The sequence below is a fragment of the Thalassophryne amazonica genome, chromosome 11 (genome assembly GCF_902500255.1).
Source record: "Thalassophryne amazonica chromosome 11, fThaAma1.1, whole genome shotgun sequence".
In the NCBI taxonomy this organism is placed as follows: domain Eukaryota; kingdom Metazoa; phylum Chordata; class Actinopteri; order Batrachoidiformes; family Batrachoididae; genus Thalassophryne; species Thalassophryne amazonica.
In genome coordinates this window covers 108793986-108819822 of record NC_047113.1, presented here as the reverse complement: position 1 = coordinate 108819822, position 25837 = coordinate 108793986, and the positions used below count along the sequence as shown (strand labels likewise).

General features: G+C 41.2%; 1 protein-coding gene across 2 annotated transcripts in view; it reads left to right on the top strand.

Moving 5' to 3' along the window:
* Window positions 1-25837, top strand: part of fbxo38 (F-box protein 38) — a 216081-nt gene that overhangs the window by 127170 nt on the left and 63074 nt on the right. For both annotated transcript variants that reach the window (XM_034181007.1, XM_034181008.1), the window contains one exon: window positions 18662-18762. In XM_034181007.1, the coding sequence (XP_034036898.1) occupies window positions 18662-18762 (101 nt within the window). The remainder of the gene's footprint in view (window positions 1-18661; window positions 18763-25837) is intronic.

Sequence of the window (25837 nt, the reverse complement as noted above, 5' to 3'; positions counted from 1 at the left end):
ACCTGTTAGTTCTTCTTTAAGAAGCCCTCTTATTCTGCACTCTTTACCTGTATTAATTGCACCTGTTTGAACTTGTTACCTGTATAAAAGACACCTGTTCACACAATCAATCACACTCCAACCTGTCCACCATAGCCAAGACCAAAGAGCTGTCTAAGGACACCAGGGACAAAACTGTAGACCTGCACAAGGCTGGGATGGACTACAGGACAACAGGCAAGCAACTTGGTAGAAGACAGCAACTGTTATGATTATTTATTAGACAGTGGAAGAAACACAAGATGACTGTCAATCTCCCTCGGTCTGGGATTCCATGCAAGATCTCACTTTGTGGGGTAAGGATGGTTCTGAGAAAGCTCAGAACTACACAGGAGGACCTGGTCAATGACCTGAAGAGAGCTGGGACCACAGTCACAAAGATTACATTAGTAACACATGATGCTGTCATGGTTTAAAATCCTGCAGGGCAGCAAGGTCCCCCTGCTCAAGCCAGCACATGTCCAGGCCCGTGTGAAGTTCATCAGTGACCATCTGGATGATCCAGAGGAGGCATGGGAGAAGGTCATGTGGTCAGATGAGACCAGAATAGAGCTTTTTGGAATCAACTCTGCAAAGGGGACAGGACGACTGCACTGTATTGAAGGGAGGATGGATGGGATCATATATTGCGAGATTTTGGCAAACAACCTCCTTCCCTCAGTAAGAGCATTGAAGATGGGTCATGGCTGGGTCTTCCAGCATGACAATGACCCCAAACACACAGCCAGGGGAACGAAGGAGGGGCTCCGTAAGAAGCATTTCAAGGTCCTGGAGTGGCCTGGCCAGTCTCCAGACCTGAACTCAATAGAAAATCTTTGGAGGGACCTGAAACTCCAAACCTGAAAGATCTAAAGGAGATCTGTATGGAGGAGTGGACCAAAATCCTTGCTGCAGTGTGTGCAAACCTGGTGAAAAACTACAGGAAACGTTTGACCTCTGTAATTGCAAACGAAGGCTACTGTACCAAATATTAACATTGATTTTCACAGGTGTTCAAATACTTATTTGCAGCAGTAACATACAAATAAATTATTAAAAAATCATACATTGTGATTTCCAGATTTTTTTTTTTTTAGATTATGTCTCTCACAGTGGACATGCACCTAAGATGAAAATTTCAGACCCCTCCATGATTTCTAAGTGGGAGAACTTGCAAAATTGCAGGGTGTTCAAATACTTATTTTCCTCACTGTATTTCGAATCCTTACACGCTTTGGCTTAGTGGAACATTTTTGTAAATGGATAAGACTGCTCTATACAGAACCTTATGCTGAAATAATGACTAACAGTAATACTTCAAAAACTGTCCAGATTAAACAAGGTTGTAGACGAGGTGACCCTCTGTCTCCGTTGCTATTTATTATGCCATTTGAACCTCTAGCACTTGCAATAAAGAATCATCAAGAACACCGTTTGGCTATGTATGCGGATAATGTCATCATCTTTCTTAAAGATATTAAAACGTCTATCCCAGCTCTGTTGGATCAAATAAAGACCTTTGGAAATATCTCAGGTTATAAGGTAAATAACTCAAAACTGCTATTATGTGTTTAAACCACAATGAAAGGAAAAACTCACCCAAGGAAGTTGCACAGTTGAAAGTTGCTGATTGCTTTACTTATTTGGGAATTAAAAATGTACCAAGTCTTGAAAATGTTGTTGTAACCAACTACAGGTTGACAACATCTCAGATATGCTAAATCATTGGGCATTGATGTTCAGATCCACCAGGACTCTTCCTAGAGCTGGCCGCCCGTCTAAACAGAATGATCGGGGAGAAGGGCCTTGGTCAGGGAGATGACCAAGAACCCCATGGTCACTCTTTCAGAGCACCAGCATTCCTCTGTGGAAAGAGGAGAGCCTTTCAGAAGGACAACCATCTCTGCAGCAATCTACCAATCAGGCCTGTATGGTAGAGTGGCCATACGCAAGCCACTCCTTAGTAAAAGACACATGGCAGCCCACCTGGAGTTTGACAAAAGGCACCTGAAGGACTCTCAGACCAGGAGAAACAAAATTCACTGGTCTGATGAGACAAAGATTGAACTCTTTGGCATCATGTTTGGAGGAAACCAGGCACCATCCCTACAATGAAGCATGGTGGTGGCAGCATCATGCTGTGGGGACATTTTTCAGCAGTAGGAACTGGGAGACTAGTCAGGATTGAGGGAAAGATGAATGCAGCAATGTACTGAAACATCCTGGATGAAAACCTGCTCCAGAGCGCTCTTGACCTCACACTGGGGCGACGGTTCATCTTTCAGCAGGGCAATGACTCTAAGCACACAGCCAAGATATCAAAGGAGTGGCTTCAGGACAACTCTGTGAATGTGCTTGAGTGGTCCAGCCAGAGCCCAGACCTGAATCCGACTGTCTGTGCACCGACACTCCCCATCCAACCTGATGGAGCTTGAGAGGTGCTGCAAAGAGGAATGGACCAAACTGCCCAAAGATAGGTGCACCGAGCTTGTGGCATCATATTCAATAAGATTTGAGGCTGTAATTACTGCCAAAGGTGGATAAAAAAAGTATTGAGCAAAGAATGTGAATACTAATGGACATGCATTTTCTTAGTTTTTAAAATTTTTCTAATCAGTTTTAAAAAAATTAAAAAATACTTTTTTCATGTTGTCATTATGGGGTATTGTGAGTAGAATTTTGAGGGGAAAATGAATTTCCTCCATTTTGGAATGGAGGAAAGTTTCGGGTAGGTGATTGTCTAGTGGTTAAAGCGTTGTGCTTGAGACCAGAGATCCTCGGTTCAAATGTTGATGATGTTCTATTTCACAAAGAAGATCGTCCCCTTATGGAGGGAAATGGAAGATAACCTATTAAATCTACCTCTTCCCGGTTACCTGTACTCAACTACAATTAAAAAAAACTTAAAAAGAATACAAAAAAATCCTATTGTTAGAAATATGATAAATGTGTGGCATCAAGTTAAAAAAATAGCTGAAGGACAAAACAGCGCTCTCCGTTTTCATCCCGACATGAGGAAATGACTTGTTTCTCCCTGGGAAACTTGACAGAGGGTTTAAAATGTGTGTTGCAAAAAGATTGCAGAAAACTGGGGACTTGTATCATTTTGACAGTCAACACTTGATATCATTTGAAGATAATACGAGGTCTCTTAGAAAAGTATCCGACCTTATTATTTTTTTCAAAATCCATATGGATTTGAATCACGTGTGATTACATCAGACATGCTTGAACCCTCGTGGGCATGCAAGAGTTTTTTCACGCCTGTCGGTTACGTCATTCGCCTGTGGGCAGTCTTTGAGTGAGGAGTCGCCCACCCCCTCGTCGTTTTTTCATTGTTTAGGAATGGCTCAGAAACTCACGCATGCACACGAGGGTTCAAGCATGATTGGTGTAATCGCACGTCATTCAAATCCATATAGTTAAAAAAAATAAATAAAAGGGTCGGTTTATTATTTAATAGACCTTGTATACCACATAACCATTTCTACAGGTATTTACAACTGAGAAATTTCATTAGAACACAACCCGTGCCTGCAGTAGAAAGAGTGATGACTGCAGTGATTTGGGGAGTTAATATCTCATTTATATGACCTGCTGAGTCCTCCGAGTCGTCTGTAAGGGAGGTGGAGATTTACAAGAGGACATTAACAATCAACATGCGTCTTAAACTACTAGAATATAACTGTCTTATATGTACGTATATCACTCCAGAAAAACTCCATAAATACAGCAGCGCCAAACCCGATACATGTATTAAATGTGGCACAGACGTTTTCACTGTACATGGTAGAGTTCTGAAAAAAGGAAGTTCTGGGAAGCAGTGAGAAAGTGTATTCAGGATATAAAACACATTCAACTTCCTTTAGAGCCAACATTCTGCACACTGGGATTAGAGCCAATCACCTGTAAGATCACAAGCGGACGACACTTTTTGTTTTTAGTTCTAGGCTTCTTCCTAGCTAAAAGCGTGATTGCATTGTTGTGGAAAAATGTGACTGGGCCGAGTGTAGGTAAATGGATTTCAGAATAAGCAATAAGTCTGCCCTTAAAAAAAAAAAAAAGACTTCTTCTCTCAGGGGTAAACAATCCCTCTTTGAGGATGTCTGGGGTCACTTTTTACGTTATCTAGAAAGGACAGATCAATTATTTTGCTGGAAGCATCTGGGGATCCATCAGTGGCCCTCTGCAGTGCCACAAATTGTCAAGGTCTCTCTCTCTCCCTCCTTCCATTTAATATGTCGCGGACATGAATGAGTGAAGCTCTTCAGCATCTCACCATGTGATTTAGGTCTAAGGAATGGGTATTGATAAAATTTTATTGATATCGGTGCCATTATCAATTCCACTTATCAATCCGATTCCCTTATCGATACATCTTGTGAATTTTCTGTGTACTTAAAGTCGGCTTTACAGGTTTTCTATGTCAACAATATTTTATTGAGTGTTAAAGTAAATAAAAATAAAATTGGTCACTGGATCCTTGATCTCTGGACATAAATAAAAATAAACAAAATCTGTAGTTTTTGTCAAAAGCATTTCCTTTCAGACATTAATGACATGAATGTCACTCCGTACCTCTGAGCTGAGCTCAGCTGGCTGCTGCACGTCAACATCAGTGTCATTCAGAATCAGAATCAGAAGAAGTTTATTGCCATTGCCAATGAACAGGATTCACAGACTAGGAATTTGCTTTGATAGAAAGAACGCAGGACATCTAATTTTAGGTGGGAAAAAAAACTTTTGTTTTGTTGCATTTTGTTGTCTGTGTTACTGCATTTGGAAAGAGGTGTCATTTGATTTAAACAGTGATTCACTTTGAAGTTATTAATTCCGTCCGGACTCTAACGTGAAACAGAGGACGATTCTCGTTTCTTGCCTGCAACAAGACAAGAGTCCCAGTTAGTGACTTTAATCAGGACAAAAGTGACTCACGATTGACATTTTTAAATGGCTTTGAGAGGGGTTAAGAAGCAGACTTGCTGCTTCTGAAAAACAGCGAAGCAATGAACCAGTGAAGCAGTGGATTGGAGCACTAATTTGTTGGTTCAAGCTTCAAGAACAGCCACTGCAGGACGGTTGATTACAGACCCGCTGCAGGGTCTGTAATCAATGTAAGGAAATGATCATTTTCCTGATAAAACACCCTCAAAAACAACGGTCGCTCTGAAGGACCGATAAGGGAATCGTTAAGCAAAAAGGCTATTAATGCCGGTGGATCGAATCATTTTGTGTCGTTTCCGGTTTGTGGCTTTGTTTACCATCGGTTTGTGGCTTTTTATTTGGCTTTTTATGACAATGTTGTCCGGTTTGTGGCTTTTTCTCCACTGGGGAGATTTTTTGTGCCGTTTCCGGTTTGTGCCTTCGTCAACCATAAGAGTGAGCTTCACTCGTATAATTCTTGAACATCAGGAATATGTAAAGACTGGAATATAATAAGTATAAACCTCAACCAAGTTAATGTGGTGGTGGGAGGCTGTTCTATGAGTCAGTGTTAAAGCTGCTGCTAAAGCTTCTGGTTCTGGTTCTGATTCTGATGAGTGAGTGTTAAATCTGCTTCTGGTTCTGGTTCTGATTCTCATAAGTGAATGTTAAAGCTTCTGGTTCTGATTCTGATAAGTGAGTGTTAAATCTGCTTCTGGTTCTGGTTCTGATGAGTGAGTGTTAAATCTGCTTCTGGTTCTGATTCTGATGAGTGAGTGTTAAATCTGCTGTGTGTATACCAGTACCAGATCTTTAATTGTGCAGTTGTATAGTGTATGTGTTTTGCTGGTTCTGATTCTGATTCTGATGAGTGAGTGTTAAATCTGCTGTGTGTATACCAGTACCAGATCTTTAATTGTGCAGTTGTATAGTATATGTGTTTTGCTGGTTCTGATTCTGATGAGTGAGTGTTAAATCTGCTTCTGGTTCTGATTTTGATAAGTGAGTGTTAAATCTGCTTCTGGTTCTGGTTCAGATGAGTGAGTGATAAATCTGCTTCTGATGAGTGAGTGTTAAATCTGCTTGTGGTTCTGGTTCTGATGAGTGAGTGTTAAATCTGGTTCTGATTCTGATGAGTGAGTGTTAAATCTGCTTCTGGTTCTGATGAGTGAGTGTTAAATCTGCTTCTGGTTCTGATGAGTGAGTGATAAATCTGCTTCTGGTTCTGATTCTGATGAGTGAGTGTTAAATCTGCTTCTGGTTCTGATTCTGATGAGTGAGTGATAAATGTGCTTCTGGTTCTGATTCTGATGAGTGAGTGTTAAATCTGCTTCTGGTTCTGATTCTGATGAGTGAGTGATAAATCTGGTTCTGATTCTGATTCTCATAAGTGAATGTTAAAGCTTCTGGTTCGGATTCTGATGACTGACTGATAAATGTGCTTCTGGTTCTGATTCTGATTCTGATGAGTGAGTGTTAAATCTGCTGTGTGTATACCAGTACCAGATATTTAATTGTGCAGTTGTATAGTATATGTGTTTTGCTGGTTCTGATTCTGATAAGTGAGTGTTAAATCTGCTTCTGGTTCTCATTCTGATTTTGATGAGTGAGTGTTAAATCTGCTTCTGTTTCTGATTCTGATGACTGACTGATAAATGTGCTTCTGGTTCTGATTCTGATTCTGATGAGTGAGTGTTAAATCTGCTTCTCGTTCTGATTCTGATGAGTGAGTGATAAATGTGCTTCTGGTTCTGATTCTGATGAGTGAGTGTTAAATCTGCTTCTGGTTCTGATTCTGATGAGTGAGTGATAAATCTGGTTCTGATTTTGATTCTCATAAGTGAATGTTAAAGCTTCTGGTTCGGATTCTGATGAGTGACTGATAAATGTGCTTCTGGTTCTGATTCTGATGAGTGAGTGTTAAATCTGCTGTGTGTATACCAGTACCAGATCTTTAATTGTGCAGTTGTATAGTATATGTGTTTTGCTGGTTCTGATTCTGATAAGTGAGTGTTAAATCTGCTTCTGGTTCTCATTCTGATTTTGATGAGTGAGTGTTAAATCTGCTTCTGTTTCTGATTCTGATGAGTGAGTGATAAATGTGCTTCTGGTTCTGATTCTGATTCTGATGAGTGAGTGTTAAATCTGCTTCTTGTTCTGATTCTGATGAGTGAGTGATAAATCTGCTTCTGGTTCTGATTCTGTTTCTCAAATCTATTTAAGCATATAAATTCAAAAAGAAAAATAATATAGCACCTTCAACTGCACCACAGACTAAAACAGTTAAATGTGGTCTATTAAACATTAGGTCTCTCTCTTCTAAGTCCCTGTTGGTAAATGATATAATAATTGATCAACGTATTGATTTATTCTGCCTAACAGAAACCTGGTTACAGCAGGATGAATATGTTAGTTTAAATGAGTCAACACCCCCGAGTCACACTAACTGTCAGAATGCTCGTAGCACGGGCCGGGGCGGAGGATTAGCAGCAATCTTCCATTCCAGCTTATTAATTAATTAATTAATTAATTTGAAAGCTTGACTCTTAGTCTTGTCCTTCCAAATTGGAAGTCCCAAAAACCAGTTTTATTTGTTGTTATCTATCGTCCACCTGGTCGTTACTGTGAGTTTCTCTGTGAATTTTCAGACCTTTTGTCTGACTTAGTGCTTAGCTCAGATAAGATAATTATAGTGGGCGATTTTAACATCCACACAGATGCTGAGAATGACAGCCTCAACACTGCATTTAATCTATTATTAGACTCTATTGGCTTTGCTCAAAAAGTAAATGAGTCCACCCACCACTTTAATCATATCTTAGATCTTGTTCTGACTTATGGTATGGAAATAGAAGACTTAACAGTATTCCCTGAAAACTCCCTTCTGTCTGATCATTTCTTAATAACATTTACATTTACTCTGATGGACTACCCAGCAGTGGGGAATAAGTTTCATTACACTAGAAGTCTTTCAGAAAGCGCTGTAACTAGGTTTAAGGATATGATTCCTTCTTTATGTTCTCTAATGCCATATACCAACACAGTACAGAGTAGCTACCTAAACTCTGTAAGGGAGATAGAGTATCTCGTCAATAGTTTTACATCCTCATTGAAGACAACTTTGGATGCCGTAGCTCCTCTAAAAAAGAGAGCTTTAAATCAGAAGTGCCTGACTCCGTGGTATAACTCACAAACTCGTAGCTTAAAGCAGATAACCCGTAAGTTGGAGAGGAAATGGCGTCTCACTAATTTAGAAGATCTTCACTTAGCCTGGAAAAAGAGTCTGTTGCTCTATAAAGAAGCCCTCCGTAAAGCTAGGACATCTTTCTACTCATCACTAATTGAAGAAAATAAGAACAACCCCAGGTTTCTTTTCAGCACTGTAGCCAGGCTGACAAAGAGTCAGAGCTCTATTGAGCTGAGTATTCCATTAACTTTAACTAGTAATGACTTCATGACTTTCTTTGCTAACAAAATTTTAACTATTAGAGAAAAAATTACTCATAACCATCCCAAAGACGTATCGTTATCTTTGGCTGCTTTCAGTGATGCCGGTATTTGGTTAGACTCTTTCTCTCCGATTGTTCTGTCTGAGTTATTTTCATTAGTTACTTCATCCAAACCATCAACATGTTTATTAGACCCCATTCCTACCAGGCTGCTCAAGGAAGCCCTACCATTATTTAATGCTTCGATCTTAAATATGATCAATCTATCTTTGTTAGTTGGCCATGTACCACAGGCTTTTAAGGTGGCAGTAATTAAACCATTACTTAAAAAGCCATCACTTGACCCAGCTATCTTAGCTAATTATAGGCCAATCTCCAACCTTCCTTTTCTCTCAAAAATTCTTGAAAGGGTAGTTGTAAAACAGCTAACTGATCATCTGCAGAGGAATGGTCTATTTGAAGAGTTTCAGTCAGGTTTTAGAATTCATCATAGTACAGAAACAGCATTAGTGAAGGTTACAAATGATCTTCTTATGGCCTCGGACAGTGGACTCATCTCTGTGCTTGTTCTGTTAGACCTCAGTGCTGCTTTTGATACTGTTGACCATAAAATTTTATTACAGAGATTAGAGCATGCCATAGGTATTAAAGGCACTGCGCTGCGGTGGTTTGAATCATATTTGTCTAATAGATTACAATTTGTTCATGTAAATGGGGAATCTTCTTCACAGACTAAAGTTAATTATGGAGTTCCACAAGGTTCTGTACTAGGACCAATTTTATTCACTTTATACATGCTTCCCTTAGGCAGTATTATTAGACGGTATTGCTTAAATTTTCATTGTTACGCAGATGATACCCAGCTTTATCTATCCATGAAGCCAGAGGACACACACCAATTAGCTAAACTGCAGGATTGTCTTACAGACATAAAGACATGGATGACCTCTAATTTCCTGCTTTTAAACTCAGATAAAACTGAAGTTATTGTACTTGGTCCCACAATTCTTAGAAACATGGTGTCTAACCAGATCCTTACTCTGGATGGCATTACCCTGACCTCTAGTAATACTGTGAGAAATCTTGGAGTCATTTTTGATCAGGATATGTCATTCAAAGCGCATATTAAACAAATATGTAGGACTGCTTTTTTGCATTTACGCAATATCTCTAAAATCAGAAAGGTCTTGTCTCAGAGTGATGCTGAAAAACTAATTCATGCATTTATTTCCTCTAGACTGGACTATTGTAATTCATTATTATCAGGTTGTCCTAAAAGTTCCCTAAAAAGCCTTCAGTTAATTCAAAATGCTGCAGTTAGAGTACTGACGGGGACTAGAAGGAGAGAGCATATCTCACCCATATTGGCCTCTCTTCATTGGCTTCCTGTTAATTCTAGAATAGAATTTAAAATTCTTCTTCTTACTTATAAGGTTTTGAATAATCAGGTCCCATCTTATCTTAGGGACCTCGTAGTACCATATCACCCCAATAGAGCGCTTCGCTCTCAGACTGCAGGCTTACTTGTAGTTCCTAGGGTTTGTAAGAGTAGAATGGGAGGCAGAGCCTTCAGCTTTCAGGCTCCTCTCCTGTGGAACCAGCTCCCAATTCAGATCAGGGAGACAGACACCCTCTCTACTTTTAAGATTAGGCTTAAAACTTTCCTTTTTGCTAAAGCTTATAGTTAGGGCTGGATCAGGTGACCCTGAACCATCCCTTAGTTATGCTGCTATAGACGTAGACTGCTGGGGGGTTCCCATGATGCACTGAGTGTTTCTTTCTCTTTTTGCTCTGTATGCACCACTCTGCATTTAATCATTAGTGATCGATCTCTGCTCCCCTCCACAGCATGTCTTTTTCCTGGTTCTCAGCCCCAACCAGTCCCAGCCCCAACCAGTCCCAGCAGAAGACTGCCCCTCCCTGAGCCTGGTTCTGCTGGAGGTTTCTTCCTGTTAAAAGGGAGTTTTTCCTTCCCACTGTAGCCAAGTGCTTGCTCACAGGGGGTCGTTTTGACCGTTGGGGTTTTACATAATTATTGTATGGCCTTGCCTTACAATATAAAGCGCCTTGGGGCAACTGTTTGTTGTGATTTGGCGCTATATAAAATAATTGATTGATTGATTGATTGATAAGTGAATGTTAAAGCTTCTGGTTCGGATTCTGATGAGTGAGTGTTAAATCTGCTGTGTGTATACCAGTACCAGATCTTTAATTGTGCAGTTGTATAGTATATGTGTTTTGCTGTTTCTGATTCTGATAAGTGAGTGTTAAATCTGCTTCTGGTTCTGGTTCTGGTTCTGATGAGTGAGTGATAAATCTGCTTCTGATTCTGATGAGTGAGTGTTAAATCTGCTTCTGGTTCTGGTTCTGATGAGTGAGTGTTAAATCTGCTTCTGGTTCTGGTTCTGATGAGTGAGTGTTAAATCTGCTTCTGGTTCTGATGAGTGAGTGATAAATCTGCTTCTGGTTCTGATGAGTGAGTGTTAAATCTGCTTCTGGTTCTGGTTCTGATGAGTGAGTGTTAAATCTGCTTCTGATTCTGGTTCTGATGAGTGAGTGTTAAATCTGCTTCTGGTTCTGGTTCTGATGAGTGAGTGTTAAATCTGCTTCTGGTTCTGATGAGTGAGTGTTAAATCTGCTTCTGGTTCTGATTCTGATGAGTGAGTGATAAATCTGCTTCTGGTTCTGATTCTGATGAGTGAGTGATAAATCTGCTTCTGGTTCTGATTTTGATGACTGAGTGTTAAAGCTTCTGGTTCTGATTCTGATGAGTGAGTGTTAAATCTGCTTGTGGTTCTGGTTCTGATTCTCATAAGTGAATGTTAAAGCTTCTTGTTCTGATTCTGATGAGTGAGTGTTAAATCTGGTTCTGATTCTGATGAGTGAGTGATAAATCTGCTTCTGTTTCTGATTCTGATGAGTGAGTGTTAAATCTGCTTCTGATGAGTGAGTGTTAAATGTGCTTCTGGTTCTGATTCTGATGAGTGACTGATAAATGTGCTTCTGGTTCTGATTCTGATGAGTGAGTGTTAAAGCTTCTGGTTCGGATTTTGATGAGTGAGTGTTAAATCTGCTGTGTGTATACCAGTACCAGATCTTTAATTGTGCAGTTGTATAGTATATGTGTTTTGCTGGTTCTGATTCTGATAAGTGAGTGTTAAATCTGCTTCTGGTTCTCATTCTGATGAGTGAGTGTTAAATCTGCTTCTGATTCTGATGAGTGAGTGATAAATGTGCTTCTGGTTCTGATTCTGATTCTGATGAGTGAGTGTTAAATCTGCTTCTGGTTCTGATTCTGATGAGTGAGTGATAAATCTGCTTCTGGTTCTGATTCTGATGAGTGAGTGATAAATCTGGTTCTGATTCTGATGAGTGAGTGATAAATCTGCTTCTGGTTCTGATTCTGATGAGTGAGTGATAAATGTGCTTCTGGTTCTGATTCTGATGAGTGAGTGTTAAATCTGCTTCTGGTTCTGATTCTGATGAGTGACTGATAAATGTGCTTCTGGTTCTGATTCTGATGAGTGACTGATAAATGTGCTTCTGGTTCTGATTCTGATTCTGATGAGTGAGTGTTAAATCTGCTTCTGGTTCTCATTCTGATTTTGATGAGTGAGTGTTAAATGTGCTTCTGGTTCTCATTCTGATTCTGATGAGCGAGTGTTAAATCTGCTTCTCGTTCTGATTCTAATGAGTGAGTGATAAATCTGCTTCTGGTTCTGATTCTGTTTCTCATAAGTGAATGTTAAAGCTTCTGGTTCGGATTCTGATGAGTGAGTGTTAAATCTGCTGTGTGTATACCAGTACCAGATCTTTAATTGTGCAGTTGTATAGTATATGTGTTTTGCTGGTTCTGATTCTGATAAGTGAGTGTTAAATCTGCTTCTGGTTCTGGTTCTGATGAGTGAGTGATAAATCTGCTTCTGGTTCTGGTTCTGATGAGTGAGTGTTAAATCTGCTTCTGGTTCTGATGAGTGAGTGTTAAATCTGCTTCTGGTTCTGGTTCTGATGAGTGAGTGTTAAATCTGGTTCTGGTTCTGATGAGTGAGTGTTAAATCTGGTTCTGGTTCTGATGAGTGAGTGATGAATCTGATTCTGATGAGTGAGTGTTAAATCTGGTTCTGATTCTGATGAGTGAGTGATGAATCTGATTCTGATGAGTGAGTGTTAAATCTGGTTCTGGTTCTGATTCTGATGAGTGAGTGAGTGATGAATCTGATTCTGATGAGTGAGTGTTAAATCTGGTTCTGATTCTGGTTCTGATGAGTAAGTGATGAATCTGCTTCTGATTCTGATGAGTGAGTGATAAATCTGCTTCTGGTTCTGATTCTGATGAGTGAGTGTTAAATCTGCTTCTGGTTCTGATTCTGATGAGCGAGTGATGAATCTGATTCTGATGAGTGAGTGTTAAATCTGGTTCTGGTTCTGATGAGTGAGTGATGAATCTGATTCTGATGAGTGAGTGTTAAATCTGGTTCTGCTTCTGATTCTGATGAGTGAGTGTTAAATCTGCTTCTGATTCTGGTTCTGATGAGTGAGTGTTAAATCTGCTTCTGGTTCTGATTCTCATAAGTGAAAGTTAAAGCTTCTGGTTCTGATTCTGGTTCTGATGAGTGGTGATAAATCTGCTTCTGGTTCTGATTCTGATGAGTGAGTGTTAAATCTGCTTCTGGTTCTGATTCTGATGAGTGAGTGATAAATCTGGTTCTGATTCTGATTCTCATAAGTGAATGTTAAAGCTTCTGGTTCTGATTCTGATGAGTGAGTGATAAATCTGCTTCTGGTTCTGGTTCTCATAAGTGAATGTTAAAGCTTCTGGTTCGGATTCTGATGAGAGAGTGTTAAAGCTGCTGTGTGTATACCAGTACCAGATCTTTAATTGTGCAGTTGTATAGTATATGTGGTTTTGCTGCTGTTGTTAAAATATAAAGATAATGTTGGGAAAAATAAACGTGTCTTTTCCATGGGACAGCACCCAGTGGTTCTCTGGTGTGGAAAAAAAGTTCTCTTACAGCCGCTAAAGTTCTCCTTGCAGCGAGCCGAGCGCTGCAGGTAACGGGGCCGGGGCCAGCTTACCCCGGAAGCCTTTTAAAATTTTAACCCTGTGAAACACCATTGCCTGCATTTTGAGCACCAAATTTTGTGACGTAAAGCCATAGTTTTTTTTTTTTTTTTTTTTTTTTTTTTTGTTACAGCCTTACTTTAAACCCAAAAGAAACGATGCATCAGGCCAAAACACAAAACATTGTAGACATGTCACGAACATCAGAACTGCTAAGTTATACACAGCAGTTTATTCAAGAAAATCTTTTTTTCTTTTTACTTTCAGATTAATTTCTAATTACTGTACATTTTGAAGTAAAAAATGTTTCTTACATTAAATAGCTTGTAATTAAAATAGTTTTAAGTATATGTAAAAAGATTCTTTAGAAGTATTTGTGTCTGTAAATTAAAACCACAACATATCTGTTGTTTCAGATTAGATGATTTCTTGATTAACATAATGAACCTTGGGCATTTACTTTTAGACAACATAGCATAAAAAGTAATGTGTACATTTTTAAGTATGGTAGGTTCATTCATTCATATCTGCATTTCAACCAGGAAAAAGACACCAGAAATAAATATAAATATTTATTGTAAACACAACAGGAGTTGATGTAACAATGACTGCAGTGTGTCTGTTCATTAGCATTTCTCAATGTGACATAAACCTCATGATGAAATCATTATTTAATTGAGTCATTCAATCATTCATATTCAACTGCTTTTCCGGGTTCGGGTCACGGGGCATCAGCTCCAGCAGGAGACCCCAGACTTCCCTTTCCCGTGCCACATTGACCACATCTGACTGGGGGATCCCAAGGCGTTCCCAGGCCAATGTGGAGATGTAATCTCTCCACTTAGTCCTGGGTCTTCCCCGGGGTCTCCTCCGAGATGGACATGCCTGGAACACCTCCCTAGGGAGGCGCCCAGGAAGCATTCTTACTATCTCAGTTGGCACCAATCCAGTGAGTGTTGGAGGTCACTGGCCAATGAAGCCAACAGAACCCCGTCATCTGCAGAAAGCGATGAGACCCTGAGCCCACCAAACCGGAAACCCTCCTCCCCCCGACGACGCCTCGATATCCTGTCCATGAATATCACAAACAGGATTGGTGACAAGGCGCACCCCTGGCGGAGGCCATCCTCCACCGGAAACAAGTCCAACTTACTGTTGAGCACCCGAACACAGCTTTCGCTTTGCGAGTACAGAGATTGGATGGCCCTGAGAAAGGACCCCCTCACTCCATACTCCCACAGCACCTCCCACAGTATCTCCCGTGGTACCTGATCATATGCCTTCTTCAAGTCCACAAAACACATGTAGACTGGATGGGCATACTCCCAGGCACCCTCCAGGATCCTTGTGAGAGTAAAGAACTGGTCGGTTGTCCCACGACCAGGACGGAACCCGCATTGTTCCTCTTCAATCAGAGGTTCGACTATCAGCCGAACCCTCTTTCCAGCACCCTGGAGTAGACTTTACCAGGGAGGTTGAGTACTGTGAGGCCCCTGTAGTTGGCACACACTCTCTGGTCCCCCTTTATAAATATGGGGACCACCACCCCAGTTTGCCATTCCTTAGGCACTGTTGCAGACCTCAACACAGTGTTGAAGAGACATCTCATCCCAGACAGTCCCTCCACACCCAAAGCCTTCAGCATTTCTGGACTGATCTCATTAACCCTTACCACTGTAGAGTTGTTTAACTACCTCAGTGGCTTCCACCAGAGAAATTGAGGAAAATCCTCCATCAGCATCCAGCTCTGCCCCTACTATAGAGGGCGTGCTGGTCTGATGCAGGAGTTCCTCAAAGTGTTCCTTCCAACGCCTGATTACATCCTCAGTTGAGGTCAACAGAGTCCCATCCTTACTGAAGACAGCTTGGATGGTTCTCCATTTTCCCCTCCTGAGTTGCCTCACAGTCTGCCAGAAGCACCTTGGTGTCAACTGAAAGTCCTTTTCCATGGTTGCTCCGAACTCCTCCCACACCCGCTGCTTTTCCTCCCTCAGAGCAGAGGCTGCTGTCTTTCGGGCCTGTCGGTACCTTGCAACTGCCTCTGGAGTCCTCTGAGATAACATATCCCGGAATTTCAATTTCAATTTATTTTAATAATTCACCCTAGGGACACAAAGTAGTCCTGTACCCTGATAACACAAAGCCGTACGTAAGGTTTAACCTCTTAAACCCTAGAGTCCCCAAATTTGGGGACTTGCCCTGTTTTGGAACATTTGAACACTCATAACTAACCAATGCTGACACCAACATACACTTATTATACATTAAAATGTCAAGCTAAGTATCTACTTCAATCACATATCAACTAACCACAGCTGAAACGCCAAGCAAATAGACAAACGGAATTCATTTTTTGGGGAAAAAAAACCTCATGTACTCCTACTAAGTATTATTTACTTTCAGTTTTTTTGCATCCACAACATCCCCTAGGACCAGTCTTTTAGCTGAGCCAGTCTTTTGTATTTTTGACCTTGTACAAGCTGAGATCATAATGTATGGATATGTGATTTTGGTGAAATAGGCTCTAGGGCTTAAGGGGTTAATTACGTCAGCTAGGTAAGGAGGTGTAATGTGGTCAGTCTTTCTGCTTTGTGTCAAAACTCTGGCAGCAACATTTTGAACCAATTGGAGAGCCCTAATGCTGGATTGCAGTAAACCAGAAAATAGAACATTGCAGTAGTCCAGTCTAGAAGAGATAAACACATGGCTCAGCATCTCAGCATCAGCCATAGACAGGATTGGACGAATCTTCGCTGTATTTTGCAGGTGGAAGAAAGCAGTCCTAGTAATGTCTCTGTGGAGGTCAAAGGACAACACAGGATCATAAATTACCCCAGGGTTCCTCACTTTGTCAGTGTAATGTATAGGGATGGGTATCGAGAACCGGTTCTTTTCGGGTATTGTTAAGAAATGATTCGATCCACCGACATCAATAAGCTTTGTGCTTAACTACATCCAGGCCTGGCTCCAGATAAGGGCCCTGGGCTTCCTCCGGGCCGGGTCACATGTCCTCTACCTCGTTCTGTCAAAGTGTCTTTAATTGAGTCATTTCAGCATTTAATTACACACTCATTGACTAGGTGATTGATTTTAATGTTGGAATCAGGACAGAGTAATTACTAAAATATGAATTTCAAGATTCTAGTGTTGTGAATGTTTTAAAATTATGCACAATAGGGGTGGGACTTCTTCTGCCCACTTAAAATCACACCACAGATTTTCAATAATATTCGGGTCTGGGGACTGAGATGGCCATTCCAGAACGTTGTACTTGTTCCTCTGCATGAATGCCTTGGTAGATTTTGATTTTTAGGGTCGCTGTCTTGTTGAAAGATCCAGCCCCGACGCAACTTCAACTTTTTTCAATGAATCATGAACATTGTTCTCAAGAATCTGCTGATATTGACTGGAATCCATGTGACCCTCAACTTTAACAAGATTCCCAGTACCTGCACTGGCCACACAGCCCCACAGCATGATGGAACCACCTCCAAATTTTACTGTAGGTAGCAAGTGTTTTTCTTGGTATGCTGTGTTCTTTTTCAGCCATGCATACCGCCCCTTGTTATGTCCAAATAACTCAATTTTAGTTTTATCAGTCCACAGCACCTTATTCCAAAATGAAGCTGGCTTGTCCAAATGTGCTTTAGCATACCTCAAGTGACTCTGTTTGTGGCGTGTACGCAGAAAAGGCTTCCTCTGCATTAAGGCATCATACAGCATCTCTTTGTGCAAAATGCGCTGTATAGTTGAACGATGCACAGACACACTATCTGCAGCAAGATCATGTTGTAGGTCTTTGGAGATGCAAGATGCAAAGAAGAGAAACATTTGCAAATGGCCACCTTAAATACCCTTTCTCCTGATTGGATTCACCTGTGTAAGGAGGTCAAGGGTCAGTGAGCTTACCAAAGCAATTTTGTGTTCCAATAATTTATAAAGGAAAATCATGAAAATTATCAGGGGTGCCCAAACTTTTACATAGAACTGTATGTGTGTGAGGAAGCTGTGACAGATTGTGCGGTGTGGTCGGTCTGTGATACCGGACTGAGGACGCCTTCAGGCTCGGCACAGAGAAGGTGCCTGACTGTTCCAAGAGGGACCCCGTCTTCGACCAAACTTGTATGGTGGCGACAGAGGATGCATGGGGCTCTCTCAAGTTAATCTTAGTCTGTCTTTGCTTTATCTCCATCCAGTGCTCATGCATCCTTCTGATGTTTTTCCAAGAAGATGCATTTTATGGTCTTAAATACCAGCGGCCATGGTAGATTTGCTCAAAGTAGCTGCTACAGATGGAACTAAGCTTGGCTGTCTTGAAGTATTGGTAGCTTATGAAAGTATCTGACCCTGAACAGAATAACTTTCTTGTGGAGCAGTTTTATGATTAAGCTCTCTGCCTACAACTAGAACACAAAGAAACACTGTCGATATTCGCATCTAGGATGAGGGTGATGGTTGAATTCTGGGGACTGAGTCTTGTTGAAAGTGATGCTTGCAGGTGCCTCCCCTGGCACAGAGAGCAGTGTAACACTCCTGCAGTTGTTTCAGTCCAGACAGTTACCCTTTCCTTACTAGAGAGGAACAGCAGTTCCCCATTTCTTAAGTGGAAGCAAAGATTCCAGCATGTGCACCCTCCTGAAGGAGTTCTGTCCTGATACCACAAGTCCCTTCAGCTTGCCCTACCCTCATTGCTTTCACCACCTCTGAAATCTCACTGAGGTTCCTGGTACTAGAGATATCAGACATCCTGTCAGGAGGCTCGACCTCTGCTCACAGTAGTCTGGAGCGTCCCACGTGCTCTGTGTTAGAACTGCTGTCAGTGCCAGCAGAGGTCACCTCCTCTTGTCACTACTGTGGCAGCTGTCAGGGTGTCGTCACAAAGGAACGCCGACATCCTGAAGCTCAGCACTTTTCTAGACTCTCCAAAAGAACATCAAAATTTAAAAATTCAGAGTACTTTATACAAATCTCACAGCTGTGATTTCATGTCAGTGGCTACATCCCACAGAGTTCAGTTCAATCAATAAGAAGTGGAAAACATTGTAATTGTGCTGACTCTGTAGGTGTTATTTAGATTAATGATGTGGTAATATTTTTGCACGATGCAGTCTGCATTTATTTGAATGATTATTTATTATTTTGTCGTAAGTGTATGTGCTAATTTACCTGGTGTGTAAAATTAATAAGACACTGCTGCTATTTTATGAAGACCTTTCCAGAACCAGGCCTCGACCGGCAGTCAAGAGGAAACGAACAGCTGACAAATCAACCAGCACGTCAGACCCCGTCACAGAGGACGACCACGTACAGGTGGGCACACAAACACACACAGCAGCACCCGACTGAAGAACATCTCCTTAGCTCCTGCTCAGAGAGCTTTGTACATCATCGTGCTCGGTCACAATGAGTCAGTCCAGTGTGTTATCCACCCTGGTTTGATGACACGTGATCACTTATAAGGCCCCAGGGGCCATATCACTTTTTCCTTTGAATGTGAGTGTCTCTTTTTTGTTTCTTTATTTTTCTTCAGTTGCATTGAATGAGAATGGAGTGTACGAGGTCTGTCAATAAAGTAACGGTCCTTTTTATTTTATTTTTTTTAACTATATGGATTTGATTCTTATGTTTTTACTTCAGACAAGCTTGAACCCTCGTGCACATGTGTGAGTTTTTCCACGCCTGTCGGTGACGTCATTCGCCTGTGAGCACACCTTGTGGAAGGAGTGGTCCCGCCCCCTCGTCGGATTTTCATTCTCAGCAAACAGCTGAGCTACTACCGCTTTGTTCCATGAAATTTTTTTCAGGAGCTCTGCCAGACAACCAGCTGGAAACCATTTCGAAGATTCGGTTGTTTTTCGGTGAAAATTTAGTAGTAACAGTCCTTATTCTCTGGGAAGCCCATAAAATTTTCACCGAAAGCCAGATAAATTTTTCTAATGGTTTCCAGCTGCCAGTCTCTAACAACTTCTGAAAAACTTCTGATGGAAAAAAAGTCCAAATCATTCCGCTATTTCCAGACAATGAAAATCCGACAAGGAGGCGGGACCAGTCCTTCCACAAGGTGTGCTCACAGGCGAATGACGTCACCGACAGGTGTGGAAAAACTCACGCATGCGCACGAGGGTTCAAGCTTGTCTGACGTAAAAACATATGCATGAAATCCACATAGTTTTTGAAAAAAATAAAAAGGTACGATACTTTATTGACAGACCTCGTATGTGGCCTCCCAGACACAAAGCACTGCACCCAGCATCTTTTATCAGAGCGCAACCTTTTTGTGTGGCCGCTCTTAGCACTTAAAGTTGAAAATCTCAGAACATTTCAGAAAAGAGCTGTGACATCACTGCAACGCCTTTTCAGACAACCAATCAGATGGAGCTTTTGCTTCTGTCTATCGTCAGCTGATATGCCACACAATAGAGACAAAAATCCTTATCTGTGACAGCAGATTGGACTGACATTGTGTTCCTACTGAGGGTGAGTGCTTTTTATCACCATACATTATAAAGTAATCACTAGCTGTTGATTGCCATGCAATCAGATCCCACGAGGACTGTGTTTATTTTTAAGAAAGTGCTGAAATGAGGTCCTGGGATGATGTGCTTCTCAGTGGCATCAATGTGCTTTTCTACCAGGAAGATAAAAACCTATGATTAAAGTAAGTGTGGGCTTCAGATGATGTGCTTGTGGTCCAGATGGTTAGCCACTCAGACAGATGGCTGTGTATCCTGAGCTCCTAAAACCTGTTCCATGTGAGGACCTCTTTAACCGTGTCCAGTCATGACGGGCTTAAATGCCAAGGTGCCTGTGCTCAGGAACATGTGCCATGTGACTGTGTTAGTTCTGTTCAACCGGGTCTGCCTGAGGAACCGCTGACATTAATGGAGGGAGAGAGAGAGTTTGAGCATGAACCCGTCTGCTGACAGTAAGTCATCTGAAACACGTCCTCCTCACGGGATGTTTATTGGTCGTCCTGGATAGTCCATCTGAAGTGTCCTCGAGACATGTCGGAGGTTAACTGCTCACTGTTGTTCACCGTGACAGTTGAACCAGGAGGACGTCTGCTGATAAATAAACTGTCCGACTCTTGCACAGGATTGTGTATTCTTATTCCAGCGTCACAGACCGAAGCTCAGACATTTTCTGTCAGGACGTGACTGACGTGTGCTATTTGAAAGTGCCCCTGTGAAGAGGATGGGCTTGATTTTCTCACCACCAGATGGCGGCCCGTGGGCTGGGCTATTGGAGGTGTTTCTGTTGAGACAAGTAATAAAGGATTCTTACTAAATTCTAAGCCTTCTTCTGGTTGTTGAACATGCCGTCACCTGTTATATCAGACTGTTTTTAGACGTTGTTCGTCCTCCCCGCAGTCTCCTGTGTTCCTGTTCCGGGGCTTGGTGAGGTTAGACCTGTAGACCTCACTCCTGTGAAGCGCCTTGACACAGCCATGTGGTGATCTGGTGCTGTATAAATAAAATAAATTGGTGTATCAGGATTCTCACCAGGATATTTTTCACAGCATAAGGGGGAACTTAGCGGGTCATAGCTACGCAACGAGTGTTGCAGGCATGAGTATTGTAGGAGGATCCAGGGGCATTCTCCTCACCACCACCAACACCCCCCCCCCCCCCCCCCCAGAAAAATGCACCATTTCCTGCATTTTGAGGGCCACTTTTTGTTGCTAATTGGGACATTAAATAATGTGTGACATGTCCTTTAACCCTCTAGGGTCAACCCTGTTGTATACGATGGCGGAATACAAGTTTTATTTAATGATACACAGCGTTTTAATGATATCAGATAGAAACCTACTTTTTTGCTGAAAAGTACACTCCATGGACTTTCAAACTAATAAAGACAGATTGATCATATTTAAGATCGAAGCATTAATTAATGGTAGGGCTTCCTTGAGCAGCCTGGTAGGAATGGGGTCTAATAGACATGTTGATGGTTTGGAGGAAGTAACTAATGAAAATAACTCAGACAGAACAATCGGAGAGAAAGAGTCTAACCAAATACCGGCATCACTGAAAGCAGCCAAAGAGAACGATATGTCTTTGGGATGGTTATGAGTAATTTTTTCTCTAATAGTTAAAATTTTATTAGCAATGAAAGTCATGAAGTCATTACTAGTTAAAGTTAAAGGAATACTCGGCTCAATAGAGCTCTGACTCTTTGTCAGCCTGGCTACAGTGCTGAAAAAAAACCTGGGGTTGTTCTTATTTTTTTCAATTAGTGATGAGTAGTAAGATGTCCTAGCTTTACAGAGGGCTTTTTTATAGAGCAACAGACTCTTTTTCCAGGCTAAGTGAAGATCTTCTAAATTAGTGAGATGCCATTTCCTCTCCAACATACGGGTTATCTGCTTTAAGCTGCGAGATTGTGAGTTATACCACGGAGTCAGGCACTTATGATTTAAGGCTCTCTTTTTCAGAGGAGCTACAGCATCCAAAGTTGTCCTCAATGAGGATATAAAACTATTGACGAGATAATCTATCTCACTCACAGAGTTTAGGTAGCTACTCTGCCCTGTGTTGGTATATGGCATTGGAGAACATAAAGAAGGAATCATATCCTTAAACCTAGTTACAGCGCTTTCTGAAAGACTTCTACTGTAATGAAACTTATTCCCCACTACTGGGTAGTCCATCAGAGTAAATGTAAATGTTATTAAGAAATGATCAGACAGAAGGGGGTTTTCAAGGAATACTGTTAAGTCTTCAATTTCCATACCATAAGTCAGAACAAGATCTAAGGTATGATTAAAGTGGTGGGTGGACTCATTTACATTTTGAGCAAAGCCAATCGAGTCTAACAATAGATTAAATGCAGTGTTGAGGCTGTTATTCTCAGCATCTGTATGGATGTTAAAATCGCCCACTATAATTATCTTATCTGAGCTAAGCACTAAGTCAGACAAAAGGTCCGAAAATTCACAGAGAAACTCACAGTAACGACCAGGAGGACGATAGATAACAACAAATAAAACTGGTTTTTGGGACTTCCAATTTGGATGGACAAGACTAAGAGACAAGCTTTCAAATGAATTAAAGCTCTGTCTGGGTTTTTGAATAATTAATAAGCTGGAGTGGAAGATTGCTGCTAATCCTCTGCCTCGGCCCGTGCTACGAGCATTCTGGCAGTTAGTGTGACTCGGGGGTGTTGACTCATTTAAACTAACATATTCATCCTGCTGTAACCAGGTTTCTGTAAGGCAGAATAAATCAATATGTTGATCAGTTATTATATCATTTACTAACAGGGACTTAGAAGAGAGAGACCTAATGTTTGATAGACCACATTTAACTGTTTTAGTCTGTGGTGCAGTTGAAGGTGCTATATTATTTTTCTTTTTGAATTTTTATGCTTAAATAGATTTTTACTGGTTGGTGGTGGTCTGGGAGCAGGCACCGTCTCTACGGGGATGGGGTAATGAGGCGATGGCAGGGGGAGAGAAGCTGCAGAGAGGTGTGTAAGACTACAACTCTGCTTCCTGGTCCCAACCCTGGATAGTCACGGTTTGGAGGATTTAAGAAAATTGTCCAGATTTCTAGAAATGAGAGCTGCTCCATCCAAAGTGGGATGGATGCCGTCTCTCCTAACAAGACCAGGTTTGTTAGGAGACCAGACTCATCATCACACTTCAACAGAGCATTTAGGCAGAATGCCAGCTCACAAAAGAGTGATTTTTCCGTCAGTAATGAATGAACGCAAAGTTAAAATTTGGATGACTGCGTGAAAGTGGATGTGTGTTTAAAGCAGTGGAAGAAATAACTCCAGTGAAGCCGCTAAAAGCAGCGCAGAGCTGTGTAGCAACACAGGAGAGCACGCAAAAGACCGATTTTGAAGCCATAACACAAAGTTCAAGTTCTATCACGCTGACTTGTAAGATGCGGAAGAAATATATATATATATAGTATGTAATTAAAGCAGCCACCTCATTGTGTATGCAGAACGGCACTGCGCGCAAAAGAGTGCTTTTGCAGAAATAAATGGACGAACACAAAGTTAAAAGTGGGATCACGATGTGAAAATGACTGTGTTTAAAACCAGGGAAAAAAATAAAGCCAACAAGCCACGGATGGAAAGGAAGCCAGTGAGAAGGAGCACAGAGGCTTTCCAGGAATGGAGAACAGCAGCACGCACGCAACAGAGTGATTTTGCAGAAATAAATGGACAAACATAAAGTTAAAAGTGAGATCACGGTGTGTGTTTAAAGCCAGGGAAAAAATAAAGCCAGCAAGCCGCGGAGCCAGCGAGCACAGAGGCGACTGTCCAGGAACCCGTGGTTCGGTTCTAGCTGGTCTGGTGCATTACAGGTGGACAACACCCTGGTGCACAGTGCACAACTGTGGGTCTGTACTGGAGCATCTAGTTTTGGACTGCATTTAAAAAATGTGACATCTTTAAATGCTGCTGTGAATCTGTGAATTGAAAACTCACACTTTAAAGGGACCAGGTGTGGGAGGGCTGGAGGTTTGGACCAAACCTATCATGCCTAAACGTGCGCCAACATTGCATTATCATGGCACTACATGGCTTAGTGTGGCTGATGCGAGCCATTCGAGGCTCTAATGACCGGTCGGTCGTGGTTCATTAGAGGCTGCTACGTGACACATGCAGGGTACAGAGAGGCACATAGAGGCACCTTCATAGCAAATACGTGATAGATGAAAACGTGGGTCATTCTTCGAATAATCACTGACACACCCATGCGTGGCTCATTATTCATGGCTTATTATTCGGTGGGACCCAAGCTTTATTGAATAAGCCTATGGCAAGGTCTCTCGCTCCAGCAGTTGACACGTAAAGCACATTTACGCATATGAATGGAAGGGGGGGGGTCCCTCAAAGTGTGAGAAGAGGTTATGTTCAGTGCAGGAACGCATTCCAAAAAGAACAGTCAGCTCCATGGAAGTGCAAAGTTTGTAATGTGGGCCTTTGTGTAATAGCAGACAGAAATTGCTTTGAGGTGTGGCATGAAGACAAATAAAATGCATAGACCATTTTGTATATATAGTTCAAAATGTGCATTTGTGTTTATTGTTGGAACATTTATTTGTACATTCTTTTGTACAAGATCCCAAACTACCTTTATAAAGTGTCAAAATAGTTATTATAGTTTGGTGTGTGTTTTGAATACATGTGTGTGAAAATTATTTTGTGCTTTATTTTTTCCTTTCTTATTTCTGATTGTAAAACCTTTATTGTACTTATAAAACATCACTATAGCATATATATTCTGAAAGTACAGGTTGTCCTGAAAAAAGAGACATACTACTTGATTGTGGGATGCAGGGTGAGCTTTTAATAGTGATAATAAAACATTTATGCCAGGCGAGTGAACTGGGAAAAGGGGGGGGACCAACATAAAAGTCCCAAGTAGAGGCCCAAATCGCAACATAGGAGCCCACATCACAGCATAGGGATGCACATCACGGCATAGGGATGCACATCACGGCATAGGGGGTCCACATCACGGCATAGGGGGCCCACACCACAGCATAGGGGCCTTTTATGCTCAACTGCTGTCGAGAGAAAGCATTAACCTTACAGAAGTGACTCGTGGAATGTGATTTTTCTCTTATTGACAGTGGAAGTCACATGTGGAATTATGTATAAGCAGCATGTCAGTGTGCTTGGGATTGGCACAGGTCATCTTCTCCGGAGGAGGAACTGTTTCCCTCCTAAGCTCTCTCTGACATTCTTTCTTTCTTTGTTTTTTTTTTTTGTGAGCTTAATTTGGGGCAGTCTGTGCAGTCCTGAAAAGTTGCACCTTTTTTTCTGTATTTACTCATTAATTTAGGCTTTTTGTTGTGTACCTGGGCCTGTATCCATGAAGCAGCCTATGGGCAAAAATAGCTCCTAGTGACATTATTCTAAGAAAAATCTTAGAATTCCTCAAATTCTTTTCCCTTGGTAAGATGAAAGTTGTCCACAAAGTACCTTAGACCTTAAGAGAGCTCCTCAGGTGCCAAACTGGTAAGAGGAGGGAGGAGGACTTTTAAGAAGCCTGTCTCAGAAAAGACAGAGAGGAAGCAGAGACATTCTCTGTATGTAGGATGACAGAGAGTCAGTAACACACTACCCACTTCATCTACGAAATTATTTTAACTTAATTTATTTATGTAATTATGTAATTTATTAATATATTTAAAAATAGTTTAGGTTCTTGTTATCATAGACACACTATTAATATTATCATTATTTTTAACATTATTATTAGTGGTATTGTTAATAGTTATTTTCTTTTATTTTTACTCTTATTTTGTCATTTGATTTTTAAATGGACCACATTGGAAATAAGTGTTTTCACTTTCTTGTGTCATGCATGTATTTTTTAACATAGTTACAATTATATTATGTACTGCCAAGAACTTACTAA